General features: G+C 57.4%; 3 protein-coding genes across 4 annotated transcripts in view; all 3 read left to right on the forward strand.

Moving 5' to 3' along the window:
- Positions 1-2,006: 2,006 nt before the first annotated feature.
- On the forward strand, positions 2,007-3,240 carry LOC140680282 (claudin-3-like). Its single transcript, XM_072916699.1, has one exon. The coding sequence runs from the start codon at positions 2,596-2,598 to the stop codon at positions 3,238-3,240; it is 645 nt and encodes a 214-aa protein (XP_072772800.1). The 5' UTR covers positions 2,007-2,595.
- Positions 3,241-3,478: 238 nt separating this feature from the next.
- Positions 3,479-7,250, forward strand: ABHD11 (abhydrolase domain containing 11). Its single transcript, XM_072916698.1, has 6 exons — positions 3,479-4,398; positions 5,189-5,324; positions 5,420-5,593; positions 6,005-6,175; positions 6,272-6,453; positions 6,734-7,250. The coding sequence occupies exons 1-6, from the start codon at positions 3,479-3,481 to the stop codon at positions 6,870-6,872; spliced, it is 1,722 nt and encodes a 573-aa protein (XP_072772799.1). The 3' UTR covers positions 6,873-7,250.
- A 4,395-nt stretch (positions 7,251-11,645) lies between these two features.
- MTMR4 (myotubularin related protein 4) overlaps positions 11,646-18,862 on the forward strand; it is a 55,802-nt gene continuing 48,585 nt past the window's right edge. Inside the window, exon 1 of one of the 2 annotated variants that reach the window (XM_072937231.1) lies at positions 11,646-11,709. The gene's annotated coding sequence lies outside the window, so the exon portion shown is untranslated. Of the gene's footprint in view, positions 11,710-11,762; positions 12,284-18,862 lie in introns of those variants that run through there. The other variant, XM_072937233.1, reaches the window with a different exon arrangement.

Consider the following 18,862-nt stretch of genomic DNA (forward strand, 5'->3'; position numbering starts at 1 on the left):
CTGCCTGTGCCAGTCTGTGTGTGTGTGAGCCTGAGCCTGCCTGTGAGTCTGTGTGTGTGTGTGTGTGTGAAACTGTGTCCGTGAGTCTGTGTGTGTGTGTGTGTGTGTGAAACTGTGTCCGTGAGTCTGTGTGTGTGTGTGTGTGTGTGAAACTGTGTCCGTGAGTCTGTGTGTGTGTGTGTGTGTCTGAAACTGTGTCCGTGAGTCTGTGTGTGTGTGTGTGTGTGTGTGTCTGAAACTGTGTCCGTGAGTCTGTGTGTGTGTGAGCCTGAGCCTGCCTGTGAGTCTGTGTGTGTGTGTGTGTGTCTGAAACTGTGTCCGTGAATCTGTTGGTGAGTCTCTGTGTGTATCTGTCAGTCAATATGTCTGTGTGTCTGTCTCCATGTGTCTGTGTGTCCAAGTCTGTCGCTGTGTGTCCGTATGTCTACGTGTCTGTGTGTTCTGTGTGTGCTGCATGCCAGGCGCTGCTGCCAGCAGAGGGTGTGGGGGGGGGGGTTGTGTGTGCACCTGTCTGTGTGTTTGTGGTGTTTGTGTGTGTGTGCCTGCACTTGTCCGTGTGTCTGTGTGTGTGTGTGTGTGCCTGCACTTGTCTGTGTGTGTGTGTGTGTGTGTGTGCCTGCACTTGTCTGTGTGTCTGTGTGTGTGTGTGTGTGCCTGCACTTGTCTGTGTGTGTGTGTGTGTGTGTGTGCCTGCACTTGTCTGTGTGTCTGTGTGTGTGTGCCTGCACTTGTCTGTGTGTGTGTGTGTGTATGTGTGTGTGTGTGTCTGTGTGTGTGTGTGTACCTCTGTGTGTGTCTGTGTGTCTGTGTGTGTACCTCTGTGTGTGTGTGTGTGTGTGCCTGCACTTGTCTGTATGTCTGTGTGTGTGTGTGTGTGTGTGTGTATGTGTGTGTGTGTGTGTGTCTGTGTGTGTGTATGTGTGTGTGTCTGTGTGTGTCTGTGTGTGTCTGTGTGTGTGTGTGTGTGTGTGTGTGTGTGTGTGTGTGTGTGTGCCTGCCTGCACACGTGGGGCCCTGTGACAGCACCGGACCGTGGACACCCACGCCGAGGTGCCCCCAAGGACTAGGACCTCCAGCACCCCCAGCAACAAGGGCACAGAACCCTGGGGGCTGCTTGCATGGGCTGGGGCAGCTCTTGCTACCCCCAGCTGGCTGTGGGGATTTTTGTGCCCTCAGGGGGGTGATCACAGTGGGGTGGCAGAAGCTCACCCAGCCAAGTACAGGGTATTTTGGGGATGTCATGGGTTGGCAGAAGCTGGATATGGGGGTATTGGGGTGTCACAGTGGGTGAAGGTCAGACATCGGGTGCTGCAGGAGGCTGGAAGTCAAGCTGGGTGGATATGGGGTGCCATGGGATGACAAGGGGTGACAACAGCTGACCCAGATATATATGGGGTTATCAGTGTGCTGTGGGGTGACCCCGCTGGCTATGGGGGTTCAGAGTGCTGCAGGGCAATCCAAGGCAATCCAAGCCCTCTGGCTATGGGGTGTTGGGATACTGTGGGGGCAAACAGCTCCACCCCCTCAGCTGTGGGATCTCAGGGTACTGTGGGGTACCGCCAGCCAGTGGCAGGGCTCTCCCCCCACCCCCCCATCCCAGCTGCACGGCGCCAGCTGCCAGCATCCCACTGCGCTCTTGAGTAGTTAATAAGTTGTAGAGGAGATTTTTGGAGCAGACAGGGAACAGGTAGGAGCAAGCCTGTGTCCAGCAACCACATTCCTGGGGGAGGGGGACTGGAAGCACTGGCACTACCCTCGGCATGCAAAGCTGGGGGGTGAAACATGCACCCCACAGCCATGGGGCTGTTGCTGCCAAGTCTGAAGGGATTGCTCATGCCTTGAGATACTTTTCCCTTTGCTGGGTGTCAGCTCAGGTTGTCAGGGTGATGCTGCCGGGGTGGTTACGTGCATTATCTGCTTCCTTCAAGGTCACAAGGCTTGTGCAGGATGAGTAAAGGTATTTATCAGTCAGTCAGAGGATCTCTGACAGTGCTCCCTGCCCAGCAGGGTGGGAACAACAGGGGCCAGGAGGGGTTCCTGCTGGGCCCGGTGCACCCACAGGTCCCCTGGAACAGTGACACAAACCTCATGGCGTGGCGGAGGGGTTGCACTTTGCACGGTGATGCAAAGGTGCCCGACGCTCACCGAAACCCAGTTAAACGTGAGCAATGACAACACTACAGAAATCAACATTTCCTCCATGAGGGAAAGGTGAACCCTTGGGATTTCCAGGCCCACAGAAAGGGCTTGGTGGGAACGAGCATGGTGGTAGTGCTTCCCGATACCCATCGGCCGAAACCAGGGGATGGCTGTGGCAGGTGGCGTTTCTCCTCCTCCCACCCTTCTCTGGTTACCCGGCGCCATCTCTGCAAACAAAGGGGAGGGTGTGGGACACAGGTGACGGTGACGGAGGAGCACAGAGGAGCGTCCAGCAGCCAGCACTGAAACCCCACCCCGGGGCCAGCCCATATAAATAGCACTGCGCACAGGTGTAAGCCGATCCCCCGGCTGCGAGCGGCGGCGGGTGGCGGCGACGGTCTCGGTCCGTGGGTTCTTCTCTGCCATCGCCCGGAGCGCGTCACTGAACCGTCCACCATGTCGATGGGGCTGGAGATCGGCGGCGTGGCCTTGTCTGTGCTGGGCTGGTTGTGCAGCATCATCTGCTGCGCGTTGCCCATGTGGAAGGTGTCGGCCTTCATCGGCAACAACATCGTGACAGCCCAGATCCTCTGGGAAGGGCTGTGGATGAGCTGCGTGGTGCAGAGCACGGGGCAGATGCAGTGCAAGGTCTACGACTCCATGCTGGCGCTCCCGCAGGACCTGCAAGCCGCCCGCGCCCTGCTGGTGGTGGCCATCATCTTGGCCGTCCTGGGCTTAATGGTGGCCATCGTGGGCGCCCAGTGCACCCGCTGCGTGGAGGACGAGAGCACCAAAGCCAAGATCACCATCGTCTCCGGCGTCATCTTCCTCCTCTCCGGTGTCATGACCCTCATCCCTGTCTGCTGGTCGGCCAACACCATCATCCGGGATTTCTACAACCCGCTGGTGATCGAAGCGCAGAAGCGGGAGCTGGGCACCTCGCTCTACGTAGGCTGGGCGGCCTCCGCACTCCTGCTGCTTGGGGGGGGCCTGCTCTGCTGCTCCTGCCCCCCCAAAGACGACAGGTACCCCACGGGCAAGGTGGCCTACTCCGCCCCACGCTCTGCTGTCACTAGCTACGACAAGAGGAACTATGTCTGAGCACCCCCAGGGTCCCCCGGCACCCCTCGATATCCCCCACCCCACCCTCCAACCCTGGGACCCTCACTGCCCTCCGTGGGGCCCGGGGGCGGCAGCGCCGGGGCACGGGGGGGGGCGCGAAGGAGGGGACGGGGACGGCCGCGGGGTCAGGGCCGGGCTGTGTAAATAGAGACGGTTTCGGTTAAACACGAGGCAGTTTCGGGTCGGCGGGAGAAGCGGCACCCGGCGAGGTCCTGCCATGCCGATGGGACGGGATGGGGACGGTGCCCCCCTGCTGTGTCCCTCCATCGCTGCTGGCCCGGCACCGTCTGTCCCTGTTACGCGTGGTCTGTACCGGTTACATTTGTCAATAAACGTGTCCTGTTTTGGTACCCCAGTGTTCTTGAGATATGAGGTGGGCACAGGGAAGGGGAACACGACGGTCCAGCCCCGCAAGGCACCCCACACGCCCGAGTGGCACCGGGCGGAGGACAGAGGGCTCAGCCCCGCTCGGGATGGGGACCCGCTGTCCCCCTGCATTCCGGGGGCAGCTCTCCGGGAACGGCCGGGGCAGGAAGCAGCGGAGGAGCCGCTGGATGCCGCAGGGACACTCCCTACCCGCAGTCCAAAGTCTGGGGCCGCCGGGGGGGCCGCCAGGCGCTTCCCTCGCCCGGGAGCCGCGCTGGGGCGAGGCCGCCCTGCCAGGCCGCTCCCTCCGCCCGCCGCCACGCTCCAGCGGGCAGGGACAAAGGGGCGAGAGCCGCCGCAGGAGAGCGGGGCCGGTCCTGGGGAAAGCGAGGCCGGGGGCGGCGAGCGCGGGGCTGAGCCGGCCGGTCCCGCTGTGCCTGCGGGCGACAGCGGGCGGAAGAGCCCTGCGGAACCCCCGCAAGGAGCCGGTCCGCCCGGCTGGCTCGCCCCGGGCCCGGCCTCCTGCCCCCGGTGCCCGCGGCGGCAGCGGCGGCAGCGGCCGGGCCGTGACCCGCTCCGCGCGCCGCCTCCGTCCTGCCGCGGGGGGGCGCCCGTCGCCGGCGGGGCGGGGCGACCGCACACGTCGCGTCACGGCCCGCGCGCCGCCGCCGCCGCCGCCGCCATGATGCTCCGCCGGCTGCCCCGCGCCCCCGCCCCGCCGCCCCTCCCGCAGCCCGCCGCCGCCGCCGCCGCCGCCCGCTCCGTGGCCACGTAAGGGCCCGGCCGCGCGCGGGGTGGGGCGGGGGCGGCGGGAGCTGTCCCGGGGGGGGAATCCCGCGAGCAGCGGCGTGGCCGGCACAAGGGCGCGGACCACGCCCTCTTCCAGCCACGCCCCTTGCACCGAGGTTCCCCTCAGGGGTTTGACCGCGCCCCTGCCCCGCTGCCCTTGGCCCAGCCCCGGCCAAGCTCTCGCGGAATGCCGGGCTGGGCCAGGCTGGGCCGGGCTGGGAGGGAGCCCAGAGGTGCTTGGTGCCACCTCCCTGCTGAGGCAGGGCCATGGCCGAGCCCAGGGCACAGCATTGTGTGCAGAGGCTCTGCAGGATCCCCGCTGAGGGAGACTCCAGCCCCTCCCTGGGCAGCCTGTTCAGGGCTGGCACTGCCCAGGGCAGAAGTTGTGCCTCCTGGGCAGGGGCAGCTCCTGGGCTCAGGCCCTGCCCGTGGCTCTGGTGCCGCTGCTGGGCCCCGGAGCAGAGCCTGGGCCCTGCTCTGCCCTCCCTGCACACAGGGACAGCCCGGCCTGAGGGCCCCTCTCAGCTGGGGCTCCTCTCCAGCCTGAGCAGCCCCGGCTCCCTCAGCCTTTCCTGGGCACAGAGATGCTCCAGGCCCTCCTCATCCTCACAGCCGGAGCTGGCCCCGCTCCAGGAGCTCCATGTCTCCCTTTTCCTGAGGAGCCCAGGACTGCACACAGTACTCCAAATGTGCCTCACCAGGGCTGGGCAGAGGGGCAAGGCTCACTTCCCCCCTGCACGTCTGGCTATACCCCATTCCTGTCTCCCTGCAGTGCAGTGCCCCTGGCCCATGTGGAGGTAGAGGGTCATAAGGATCGGCCACCCCTCATCCTGCTCCATGGCCTCTTTGGCAACCACAGCAACTTCCAGACAGTGGCCAAGACACTGGTACGCCGTGGTAGTGGCAAGGTGAGACCCAGGGGTGGGGGGAGGCACAGCACAGGGAGGGGTCCAGGATCATGTTGGGCAGTGCCTGCGGTGACACGCTGCCCCTGCCCAGGCAGGTGCTGACAGTGGATGCCCGGAACCACGGCAGCAGCCCCCACAGCCCCGTGATGACGTATGAAGCGATGAGCCTGGATGTGCAGCACCTCCTGAGCCGCCTGGGCATCACCAAGTGCATCCTCGTGGGACACAGCATGGGGGGCAAGACAGCCATGACACTGGCCTTGCAGCAGGTCAGCAGGCACGGGGGTGGGAGTGGGGTCACAAGCTCAGGAAGTTCCAGGGGGGCTGTAGGAAGGGGATGGTACCTTCTGAGACTGTACCCCATGGCCAGCCTTGCCCCCAGCTCCACAGGGACTTGTCTGTATCAGGGTGGGTGGTGTAAGCCAGGCTACAGGAGCAGGAGCAAATCTATGTCCAGCAGCCCATGCTCTGCCTTGTCCCTTCAGCACCAATTGTGAGGGAGCTTGGAGATCTATGCCGGGCACAACAACTCTGGGAAGGGCACATGGAGATCTCTGCTAAGACAGGAGGGAGCAAAGAGCCTCCAGGGAATCTGACTGGGAGTGCAGCCCTGTGCCCTGTGCCCACTGGGGACATCTTGGGAGGTCCTGGCATCTGCTCTGCCCTGCTTGTGTCTCCAGCCAGACCTGGTGGAGCGCCTCATCTCCGTAGACATTGGTCCTGGCTCAACCGCTGCCGTGTCCGAATTCTCTGCCTACATCTCGGCCATGAAGGAGGTGAAGGTCCCGGCGGGGCTGTCCCGCTCAGCAGCACGCCAGCTGGCAGATGACCAGCTGCAGCCCGTGGTCAAGGTAGGAAATCCCTTGGGAGATGGGGAGGATGGAGGGTGCCAGGACATCCTATTTGATTGTTCTAACTGAAGAGCACATGATCCCCTTCCATGGCAGCTCCCACAGCTGAGACAGTTCCTCCTCACCAACCTGGTGGAGGTGGAGGGCCGCTACGTGTGGCGGGTGAACCTGGAGGCTATTTCCCGGCACCTGGCAGATATCATGAACTTCCCTGTCTTCCACAAGCCATATCCTGGTCCTGCACTCTTCTTGGGAGGGTCCGACTCACCCTATATCAGGTGAGACTGGAGAGAAGCGGTTCCAGGTCTGTGGTTTGACCTTTTGTGCTCTTTGCAGCTGCCAAGAGTGGGAGGAGCCCCCGGCATGGGGAAGGTCCTGAGCAAGGGCTGTTCCTCCAGCAGCCAGTGACACTGACACACCAGAGTGAGGGGGAACCTGGGGGCCCCCTGGGCTTTCCCAGCAGGAAAGGAGTCATATCTGGGATCAAACTCTGCTTGGGGAGGGGAGGGAAGACACCAGGAGGGACCTCTGATCGTGACATGTTCCCTTTTCCTGCAGCTCCAGAGACTACCCAGAGATCCAACGTCTCTTCCCCAAGGCAGAGATCCAGTACATTAAAGGTGCAGGCCACATAGTCCATCAGGATAAATTCGAAGAATTCATCACTGCTGTCCTCAATTTCCTGCCACAGCTGTAGCACTGGGGACGAGGGTTTCTGCAAGGACCGTGTGGGTCCTGAGGAGCTGTGGACAGTGATGCAGGGCTCGGGCTCTGAGGATGGGCTCAGCTGGAAGTGGCTGCCCTCACTGCAGTCTGATCCTACCTGCAAGACCTTCTCCCATCCTGGTTCTCCTGCAGCCGGAGCAGAGAGGCACCTGCATCCTGCTGAGATCTCCTGCCACCTCTCAGGGATATGGGGTGCCACGGCTCAGAACACTGTCCTGCCTGCACGGGGGTATCGGGCACACAGAAGAGGCAGGACAGCCCTCTTGTTTTCCTGCTGCCAGACCCTTCCATGGATCTGGCTGTGACTTTGCAGAATGTGCAATAAAGCTGAATCCATGCCAAGGCAGAACAGGGGTTGGATGTGGCCATGGTGGGCAGGGCACGTGTGGGGGGCATAGGAGGGGTTCTCAGTTGGCAGCAGGGATGCTGGTGGGAGATGACAGCTGGACTGGGCCCTAATGTGACCAGCTGTGGGAGCAGTGCACATGAGACACAGGTTTGAGGATCTTTCTTGGCTTCCAGGGGAAATTGCATCCTTGCTCTGTGCCTGGGGCAGTGTTAGGATTGGGGAGTGGGGGAATCTGCCTCCTGAGCAAGGAGCATGTTTGCCCAGGCTGTCCCAAAGGCAGGCGTCGCTTCATCCCTGAGCTCCCGACAATTTCTCTCCTCCCACCTGCTCTGCATCCTCCCGAGGCAGCATAACACCCACCAGCCATGGACTGGAGGCAGAGGAGCAGGGTGTCTGCTGCAAAAATCCCTTTATTGGACAACTGGTAAAGCTAGGGACAGGGCAGAAGTGACTATGGGGGTGACAGATCATCTCTGTCACAACTTGGGACAGGCTGGGTGTGCGGACAGTAGAGAGACACTAAAGGTCTCTGCTTTTGCTGCTCCAGAGCCAGGTGTCTGCTGCTTCCTGGGATGAGTCTGCTTAATTTAGGGTTGTTTGGAGACCCCAAAAGGGAGGGAGGGCAAAAGACTGAGAGTGTTTTATTCCAGGTCTGGCTGTAGATGCCTAGCAGTGGGCATCAGGGACTGCTTTGGGGATTTGTTGTGTTTCTGCAGAGCAGTCCTCTCCTCTCCTCTCCTCTCCTCTCCTCTCCTCTCCTCTCCTCTCCTCTCCTCTCCTCTCCTCTCCTCTCCTCTCCTCTCCTCTCCTCTCCTCTCCTCTCCTCTCCTCTCCTCTCCTCTCCTCTCCTCTCCTCTCCTCTCCTCTCCTCTCCTCTCCTCTCCTCTCCTCTCCTCTCCTCTCCTCTCCTCTCCTCTCCTCTCCTCTCCTCTCCTCTCCTCTCCTCTCCTCTCCTCTCCTCTCCTCTCCTCTCCTCTCCTCTCCTCTCCTCTCCTCTCCTCTCCTCTCCTCTCATTGGTCTTGAGTTTTCTAATATATCAGCCTCAAATTCAAACACTTTTGCTCTCTGTGTATTTTTTTTTCCTCCAGAATCACAAGCTACTGAAATGAGTTCCTTGGGTGCCAGCAGCCAGCTGGGGGTGGGGTCTGGCCCCAGCTATCACCACACGAGACCTTTGTACTAAGCCATGAGTTCTGGAGCCCAGGATGGGTGGAGGATTTCTCTCCACTCCTTCCTGCTGGCCAGATACCAGGTTTGGGGCACTGCCAGAAGGCAGTAGCAAGGTGAAGAGCCTCACCATGGCAGGAGATCAGTGGCCTGAGAAGACGTAGAGCTTCCAGAACATCGTAGTCCATTCTTGTAATGGCATCTGCTGAGGGAGCATAGGGAAGCATTGTTGGACATGGGATGAGAGAGACAGCAGGGAGGAAAGAGAGCAGCTCTGTTCCTGCGTGGGAAGGGTGCAGGGAATTCAAGAGACATCCCAGGGGCATGTGCAGGTATGTGTCTTGTGGCATAAGGGATGCCATGGCCTGCACTAACTCACTGGGCTCTATGCCTGTCAAGTGCCAGGGTGCTGATGCCTCCAGAGATCCAGCTGACAGCCCAGGCAAGACCAGAACCCCTTTTTGACAGGCTCCCAAGAAGCCTGCTAAGAAATGACCTGTCCTGCTCTGAGCTCTGCTCCAAGCAGGACGTCTGATCCTTGGCACAAGTGCAGTTAACCACAAACCCCACCTTTAGGAAGACCTCTATGTGGCTTTTGCAGGCATGGCTTTGAAACTGCTCTATCAGGCATTGGGTAGAAATAGAGCCTGTTGATGACCTGCAGGACATGGTATCTGAGGTGACAGAAGACGTCAAGTGTGACTTCACTGGTGTCCCTCACTGCAACAGTGATTAATGCTGAGTGCCAGACCAGGAGACCGGGGCATCTTCTCTGAGATCATTCTATCCGGCCCACCTGACCAACAGCATAGAAAAAGGACAGAGCATCCTAGGGAAGACACAAGTGATGTGAATATTTGCTTCAAGCCTCTGCTCCCATGTTCTCCCGGCTGCCATGCTCGCATGGCCTGGAGCCATCTGAGACCCAGCAGGAGAAGCCAACTTCCGCCGCGGTGGTTGGCGGGGCAGCTAAAATTGGCAGAAGGAGTGCGGGCAGAGCCGTGGGAGGGTGGGGGTGGGAGCCCCGCCGCCAGGGAGGTGCCAGGGAAGGCGGCCACAAAGCTCTGGCCCTGGTGCTGCTAAGAAGGATCTGCGGGTGACCTCAACAGCCGCGTGTTCTGGTACTGGGGTTCTCTGCAGTAAAGGCTGGACCCAGTGACCTCAACGGTCTTTTCCAATATAACTTATTCCGTGATCTCCTGCCCTGCTCCTCGGTCGGCAGGCCCCTGGCTCCCTTCAGCCCCTGCCTGCTCCATCAGGGGGCTGGGCTATGCTCCAGCCCTCCTCTCATCTACCCTGCCACCAGCATGTGGGCTCCTTCTGTCCCTGATGTCACATACTCGCTCAGGGAGCACTGCTGGACCCCGTGCTGGCCCTGGATGCCAGCGGGGGCTAAGGGGGCAGCAGAGGCTGCCAGTGGCACAGCAGAGGGCCCTGCAAGCAGCAAGCCCCTCAGTTACACTGGGAAGTGCCTGCAGCAAGAGGGGCTGTTGCAGGGCAGGGCCCCTTGGGGGACCCTGTTCAGGCCCACGGGGGACAGCCACCCCCACGAGCTCTGTCATCACAGGGTGGCAAGGGGGTCTCAGGGCAGTGATACCAAACTGCCCCTTGCCTTTGAGCCTCAGACACTCCCCAGGGCTGGACCCTGCTCCAGCATCCCACTGGATATTCTGGACAGGAGCAGACCACAGCCCTTCATCTCTCACCCAAGTCAGCTCAGACCCAGCTGCTCCACCATCCTGAGGCTGTCACTGAAGATCTGCCTGGCCTTGGTGCCCTTTCTGGAGCACAGTGTTGAGGAGCCAAGCCTTATCCATATGCATCTTGCATTGATCCTGAATCTCTTTCACCTGAGGCTCAGAACCCCTGGGGTCAGCAGATTGTCCAGCACCCGAGATCACTGGGTTGTTCACATGCTCCACAAACTCTTTCTGCACATTCTGGAGCAGCTCCTCTTCAGGATGGCACCATCTGCCCCATAGCTCCAGCTGCCCCACCACTCCCTCCAGGTGCTGCCTCCTCCCTGTCATCTCTCTACCTGCTCCCCCTGCCATATTGCCAAGCAAAGGTGCTGCTCCCTCCTTCGTTTTCCAGCCCAGAGACTTTTCCTGCCATCACTCACCTCCCCCTTTCCCCACATTTTCCAGGGGAAATTGCCCAAAGCAAGGCATTTGCAAAGATTCAACATCTGTGGGTCAAGGAGGAAGACGTGCCCCTGCACCTCTCAGAGGCAGGCCCGGGACAGCTCCACTCACAGCTGGCACCAGGCAGGGATGGTTGTCCTCTGTCCAGGACCAACATCCCTTTGTCCATACCTCCAAACCTTCCAGGTGTATCTGGGGCTGGGTTCAGCTCATCCTTTCCAGGGGCTGTAGAGAGACACTGCCTCAGGCAGCAGCACCTCGTGCCGGCAGATTTAGGCAGTTCAAGGAGCACTGGAACAGCTGCCCAGAGAGGCCGCGGTGTCTCCCTCTCTGGAGACACTCCAAACCCAACCAGACGCGTTCCTGTCACTGCTCTGGGTGACCTTGCCTTGGCAGGGGAGTTGGACTGGGTGATCTCCACAGGGCCCTTCCAGTTTCAACACTCTGACGCAGCCCGCAGGATCCCGCAGTATGAAACGCAGGCTGTGAGAAAGCCTGGGATTGCCCCAGCCACATCAGCGGGGCCGGTCCGCGGGGCAGGCCGAGGATGTGAGCGGCAGGAGGAACGCCAAGGACGGGGAAACGAGGGGCAGAGCCCATCCAGCCCCGGGGGTGGGGCACACCCGGGCAGGGAGAAGCAGCAGCTGCCCGGGACTGAGCGAGGCGATAGAACGGGAAGGCATCAGGACCGTGGCCCGGCCGGGGGACCGGAGGCGGCCCCGCTGCCCCGCGGTTTCCCCCGGGCGCTCCCCGGGCCCGCTGACGGGGCTCCCCGCCGCCGGCGGGCACGGCCCGGCCCGGCACGGCACGGCCCCGCCGCCCCCGCCCGCCCCCGTGAGGAACGGCGCTGTGCGGCCGCCGATTGGCTGCGGCGGGACGCGCTGTGATTTCTCATTGGCGGCCGGGCGACAGGCACCGCCCCCTCTCGTGTCACGGGATAGGCCTGGCGGGAGGGTGGGGGGCGTGGCCTAGCGGCCGGTGGCGCTGGGCGGGGACGCGTTCTCTCCGCCGATTGGTCAGTGGCGCCGGCGGTGCCGGGCGCTGATTGGCCGGGGCGCGCGGGCCGGCGCGGGGGGGCCGGGCGGGAGTTGCACGCGGCAGAGGCGGGAGCGGCGCGGCCGGAGCCGGGCGGGACCCGCCGGGACAGGTGAGGCCGGGGCTGCCCGCGACTCTCCGCCCCCGCTCCCCTCCTGCCGCCCCGGCAGCGGCGCCGCTCCTCGGGCCGCCGCCCGCCGCCGCCCCGCTCCTTCTCCCCGCCGCCCTGTGAGCGCGGCCTCCCCGGGGCCTGTCCGTGAGGGGCGGCACCGCCCGGTGGCAGCGGCGCTGAGGCGGCGGCGGCCCTGCGGGCCGGGCTGCAGCGGAGGTTCCGCGGTGTGGCCGGCGGGCGGAGGCGGGGTCACGGGCTAACGGGGCGCGGAGCTCCCGAGGGGGCCGGCCCTGCCCGCTCGGGCCCTGCCGCGGGGCCTGAGCCCTTCTCCGGGCCGAGCTGCGGCGCGGCTCGCCCGCCTCTCCCGTCCCCCCGCGCCGGGGCCCTGGAGGTCCCGCCGGAGGTGCCTGGCGGGTGGGAGATTGTTGTGCCACAGAGATCCGGGGTAGCGGCACGGGGCTGCTTCTTCCCCGCATGCGGTGGGGTTTGCCCGGTGCCCCCCTGGGGGCCACACTCCTGTGTGTTGGTTTGGAACTACGGCTGGATGAAGTTTGGTGTGGAGATGGTGATGCAGGTTTGACATTTATTTAGAATCCCCTCAGCTGTGTTGTAAACACTGGCTTCCCTAAAGCAGCTGATGTGATGCCTTTGGGGTTTCCTGCTGAATTAGCTGAACTGGAACTAACTCAAAATAATCCATGGTAAATCGGGGGATCCTAGAACGTTGTTGGGCATGTTATGTTAACTATCTCGTAAGGATCCTGATGGTGATTTTGGCAATGATTTGAAGGAAGCTGACAGGTAAAAGCTGAGGAACTGCATGAGCAACTCGGAGTGCTGAGTAAAAAATGGGAAATGAGAATCCAACGCTGTGGCCTGGTTAGTTTGGCAGAGGACTTTGGGGAGACCACATGTGTTTTACCAGAGAAAGCAAACTTCAGGAAGAGTCTGAAATGGGAATAGACAAACAAGGGAGGGAGAAGTGGGATCTGTCCTGCGAAGCAGGAAATTTTGCCTGGATTCATGAATGTATTGAACACAGGGAGCTAGGCTAGAGGTGGTCTTTGGTACCTCACGGAGGAGGAGAGCTTTTGCCACACTGGTGCAAAAGCTGCTGTGCCCAGGTTTGGTGTTTGTGTATGGTTCAAAGCTGGTGGAAAGCTGGGCAGTGTTTGGAGATGTATGAGTGGGAAATTAAGGTGAAAAAAAACTGCCATGTGGTGCTGAGAGAACTCAATCTGCTTTCTCCAGCAAGAACTTGAGAGAAGATCTGGCTAGTCTGCATCTGCTTGTGGAGAACAGAGGCTGGAGACTGGGAATTCAGTCTGGCTGGTCAGAGTATGTGTACATGGCAATGTACACAAAATGTATATACCAAAGATATTCCAAAATGTATATCTTTAGGTGATAGAGATGCAAGCATAAGAACAAACTTCCCTAAGTCAGTGATGACTTTGTATTGGCTGCAGCCTTTTACATGGAGGCTCCATATTTTTCTTTTTTTTTTTTTAATAAAAGCACCTGTGCTCACAACCCCAGGAGTTTGGGGTCTGTTCTGCTTGGGGGTCTGTGAGGTGGCTGTGGTGTCTTTAAGGGTGTTGGCTGGAAGATGGACATCTAAGTAAACTGTGAAATAAATGTAAAAGTTTCACTTATAAATTTCTAGGAACATCTGGGTTCCCCTTTTCTTTGCTGAATTCTCAGGAATCTGTTTATCTGGCTGTGCCAGTTATTTAATTTTTTTGAGAGAGCCTTGACTGAGACATTTCATCAGAGGTGTCACTGCTGTGGGTTTTGTGGCAGGGTCTGTCCAGCCCATCTGCCTCAACAATAGTGTAACTTACCTGTCAGATTTGGTTATAACAAGCTAAAAGGAAAAAAAACCAAACCCAAAACCCATCAAGGGAAGTTTTAGGGCCAGATCTTTGGAGAATGCTGCTGTGTCGGCTTTTATTGTGATCTCAATCTGCCAAATATGCACTGGCCTGCTTTTGTTTTTTTGTTTACCTGGGGCTTCTCAAAGTCTCCCTGGTGCCAGTGCTGGGGAGCACAGGGATGATGTGAGCAGCCTTTCCTCAGCCTGGTGCCTGTGTCTTGCTGAGCTCTGCTCACCTGGAGGCAGGTGCCTGGCCTGGATGACTCTAGTCCATCCTGTTGGTGAGGATTGCTCTGGGAAATGGGCCTTCTCTAAGAGATGTGGTTTTAGCCTGTGCTGTTTGAGACAGAGTTATTTCCATCCCTCTTTGCTGTCTTCAGTTTGTTTCATAGGCTGCTGTCAGTGGAGGGAGAGTTGTTCTCAGTTAAGACTTTGGTAGGTGAGGAAAAAGGAGGGTTTTTTGGGGGTGTGTGCGGTTGCACTGAGGGTGTGCAGTGGTGTTGGAAATGACTGAGCATTGTTTCACAGGAAAATTCAGCAGTGTCATCTAACCCAGGTTATTTTTATGAGAGAGAAATGTGAACAGAAGGAAAGAAATCAGTGTTGCATACTTGCAAAGCACACTCAACTTCTCAGGACATGGTCCTCCAAGGAATTAATAATTATCAGAATTATGAAAGTTCATACCTTTCCCCTTCTGAGGCAGCTCCACTCCAGCCAGCCAGGTCCCTGTGTGTTCTTGGATTTCTAGTGGTCTCTTACTGTGAGACTTGTCGCTCTTTACAGAACTAGATCAGAGCCCTTTTTAGATAATGGTGAATGGAGATGAGAGCTATTTTAAAGGTTACTTTGCTCTTAGCAAATTAGCATAACAGATTAATCCCTGCTGATAGTCAGTGGCCTGTTCCTCAGGAGGATGCTGGGGCTGTGCTGGAGCAGGGCGGAATTTTGTCTCGTCACTTGGAGCACGCTCCTGACCGGTGTAATCGCTTCCCTCCTGTTCCTCTCTGACGTTCTCACAGTTCCACACACTGCCAACAGCCCCAAAGGATAGGATTTCCCTCCGGAGGGATTAGATAATTAGCTTATAAATAGCAAATGCCTGCTCAGGCCTACTTTCCAGGGTGATTTGGTCCCTGTCCTGTCCAAAGCAATGAGTACAACTGCATTCACACGTTGCGGCCCAGAGCCGGATCCAAGAAAAGGGGGATACTTTCCCTTGAGATGGTGAATTTCTGCCTGGAAGGAAGTGCTGAGGTTTGATGTGCAGCCTCTAGTCGCTCTGACGTACCTGGGTTTGCCTCGGAGCTGGAGGAGCTTCTTCCAGTGGGGTGGGGATAGTTTTCATGGGGTGTGTTTGCAATGTCATTGTGCAGTGATCTGTGTGTGCAATGGGTCTGGGAGCAGCCTCAGCCTTTCCAGACAGAGGTAACTTTAGTGGAACAGAGCATCAGCACAACTAATCTGACAGTTCCCACTCTTAACAGCTCAAAGACCTTTGTTGTTACTTATTACTTTTCTGTATTGCTGTTTCCTAGTTGAGAGATGCCCTCAAATTTCTTCTTCTTCAAGAGAGAAGCCTGCCCAGGGCATATCCCAAGAGAGGAGAGTTATTTGTCAGTATATTCTGTTTCAACATGTATCAAGTTTCTGGCCTCTGAGGTTTCCTTTTATGTTGTGAGCTTTTGTAGGCACTTTATTCCCTTTAGTCTCTGATGGAGAGCATTCCTGATCTGCCTTCCCTTGTGGATCCTATTGCTTCACTTCTAGGTGGAGTGTTTGCTCAGCAGTGTGTGTGACACAGCTGATCTCAGGCACTGCACTCCCAGGATGGTCGGCTGGCCCAGCCACACATGACAAGAGTTCTGGTTTTGCCAACATTTCCTGGGGACGGACAGAAACACTGTGCTGTCTCTTGCAAGGGTGCGGGTCTGATCCCACCTCAGAGATAGGCACAGCATTCACAGGAAGGATGGCAGTTAGGGTTAAGGTTTCCCTAATCCTTGGGAATGGGATTTGCTAGAAATAATGTAGGTGGGAATATTCTGATAACAAAGTACAGGTGACATATTGAGTACCTCTGTCTGAAATGGAACAAGAGCCAAATCTGGTGACTCTTGCTGGGGCTGCTGACCACTGTCAGCTCCTCCCCGCCTTAGAGGAGCCTGTGCCTGCGGCAGGGACAGAGGTAGACATGGCTCACAACTTATCTGCTCGGGGGCAAAGTCTTGTAGCTGAACTTAAGCCCAGAACTGCCGCGGGGTATTCTCTAGAGCTCAGCTTTCTGCCATTTCATGCTGTCAGAACAGCACTGGCTGGGAAGTTTGGTCTTTGTTCCTTTTCCAACCTGACCAGCTCTTTGCTGCAAAATTAAATTGTGGAATTGTTCTCAGAACGTGCTTGGACATGGCACTGCCTGTTAGTGACAGCTTTATGGTAAGGACCCTCAAAATATTTCTACTCCATAGTCAGTTCAATTGCTTAGGCTCTGCCAGCCTTTTCCTGATGGTCCCTGCTGAAGCTGAGGATAGCTCCAAGCGAGCTAGGGCTGCAGTTTGCATTGTTCCTTCTGGAAGCTTAAGAGGGTTTTGTTGGTTTGTTTTATTCTAGAAACTTGTTGAAGTAGACAGCTTCCCTCGAGTGGATGAGTGCCTTCTGGCAATCCAGCATGAATCTATTCAGTTGTCCCTGTTGTTTCAACTGTGCTGCCTGGATTTGCAATAAATTGTTTTTAATCTTTCAAAGGACTCAGCAGAAGTCTCCTTATTGCAGGAGCATGACTGGCACATAGCACTCAGGGCCACCAGTGTGACAGAGCCAGGTGGGATCTGTTTCACTGTTTTGATGGGAACAAGAGTGGCATTGTCCTGTTTAGTATCTCATTTATGAGACACCTACACCCAGTTTGGAGAATGTCTCACTGAGGGTACCCTGGGAGAGCATGGCTGGCTGCTAGCCTGGAGCCTGGGTCATGCCTGTGTTTCTTGCAGCTCAGCTTGGCGGTCAGCACCACCTGGCAGCTTCATCACCCTGTGGTGCCTCATGAGGTGCTCAGGAGGAGTTTTAGGAGGATTTGAAGAGCCCTGAAGTTGTTGCTTCTCACCCCAGTCAGCATCACTTGGGCTTATACTCACTTCTGCTTTCCAGCCAGATAGCCTCCCCCAGGGCAGGCCTGCAGCTGCCCCCGTGCCAGAGGCACTTTTGTCTTCCTTCCCAAATGGCAGAATGAACTTCCCAAAGGCTAAAATGTTCTGTTCTTGCTGAAAACTTTGGAGCAAGCCCATAGCATGTGGACACAGGCCAAAAAGCCTGTGCTGCCCTGGAGTTCAGGCTTGGGGCAGTAGAAATGAGTCTCTTCAGGCACGAGGCCCGGAGAGGCTGAAGTTGGATGTGGGATGGAGCAGCCTGTATGTGCCTGGACAGAGTCTGTGTTTGGATGGGGGAAGAACAGCTGTGAGGTATTTGGGGGTTTGGTGGGAAGAAACACAGCAAAGTGGGAGTTGGTGAGCTCCTCTGGAACCACTAGAGGTGTTTTTGAAGCTGCTTTACGTACCACTGAGATGCTGTGTCTGTGGTACATTCCCAGTGACCTGGGGTATTAAACTTTTCTCCTTTCATGGTTTGTGTCCTCTTGCCAACTTTCCTGTGCCCTTAGGTAGGTCTGGACCCTTTTCAGCCATACATTCCCTCTCCAGTGCTGCTTCAGAGCTTCTTACAGCCCAAGACTTACGTCCTCTGTATGTGGGATTTATTTCCTTTGATGCTATAGTTCAGTACTGCTTTGATTTTTAAAAGCTATGGTACTTGTGACTTGGGGAACTGCTGCTGACTTCTGGTGTGATGAGTGTGTCTGTGTGCTCCAGGGCAGCCATTTCCCTGCAATCCCAATGGACTGTGGGATGGCTGGGCACCCTGCAGAGGGATTAATTCTGGCTCCTCTTTCTGGGGTATCAGCTTTTCCTTCTGTGTATTTAGATCCTTTGTCCTCCTAAACAATGTGCCTGGTTCTTCTCAGTCCTCTGCAAACATTTGTCTCACCTTCACTGGGCTCTTCATCACCGACCTTCTGTGGAGGGAAGATCTGCTGCTCCTGGAAAGTGCCAGTGCTTAATATTTTGCTGTCAGGAAGTCCTGGCTTGTGCTTTTCATATCCACCCCTTCACAAGAGGTAACTTCTCTAGGAAAAGAAGGTTCCTTATGTCTACACACCTCCTCTGACAAACAGGTGATATCTTGAGGTTATGGATGTGTGTGCAAACCCAGCCAGGGGAGGTGGATACAGTGAGAGGGAGTCTGGGCAATGAGAATTCTCGTCTTGCTTGTAGCAAGGAAACGTCTCCTCTAGACCAGGGTTCCACTAAGTGCCAGGGCCTCTGCCTGTTGCCCCTCTCCCTTCTGCAGAAAGTGAATAACACCATGTGCAGGGAGACGGACAAAAGCTGAGGTCAGCAGTGGCTCTTCCCAAAGAAGTTGTAGCCTAGCTGAGCTGATTGGAATTTTGGTACTGATGCCAGCTCTGACACTGCCAGCCTTGGTTGATGCTACAGCTCACAGGGTACAGTGCCTTTATAAAGTACTTATGTTACTACATTGAGGGAGTTTTATCATATCCAGGATAACCATATCCTTCCTGTTTGCACTCCAGCTCCCTCACTGCTGCCCTGCTCAGGGCCTTGCTGCCTCTTAACTTAGGTGAAATTGCATCGGCCTCTGAATGTTTGTTATCTCTGTGCCCTGAGTGCCCATGTTTGGATATAGCTGCCTACAGGAAGAGAAAGTCCCTTGATTTCCAAGGAGAACTGCTTGTTTGTGCTGTGAAGTCCCTATTTTCTCGGGGGTGTTGAACCTGTGGTACATCCTAAAGGGCACATAATGGCAAGAATAGAGGATCTTTTCGTTAGAACTGCTGTGGTGAGAGAAGGGGCCATGGGAGACTCCCAGGCACTGGAGAGGGGTGCAGAAATCCCCGAGGGGACCCAAGAGCGAGTCCCAGACGTTCTCTGCATCTTTGCTGGGTTGCACCATCCCTCAGGGCTGTGTCAACAGCTCCTTCCCACAGGGGAAAGGGTCCCTTCAGCAAAGCTGTTGCTGCAGCAGCTTTGCTTTGTGACAGCCCCACTTCTGCTCCTCCTGGCACTTGGGATCCTTGGAGTTGGGTGTTCACCATGCCCAGTGAGTACAACGGGAGGTGTTTGGGGGAAGTGTCTTTCAAAGGGCACAGTTCATCTTTGCCATAAACATTCCACAGGGATGCTGGCTGTTTCTGTGTGATGTGGT

This window comes from Taeniopygia guttata, chromosome 19 (genome assembly GCF_048771995.1).
Source record: "Taeniopygia guttata chromosome 19, bTaeGut7.mat, whole genome shotgun sequence".
Taxonomy (NCBI): Eukaryota; Metazoa; Chordata; class Aves; order Passeriformes; family Estrildidae; genus Taeniopygia; species Taeniopygia guttata.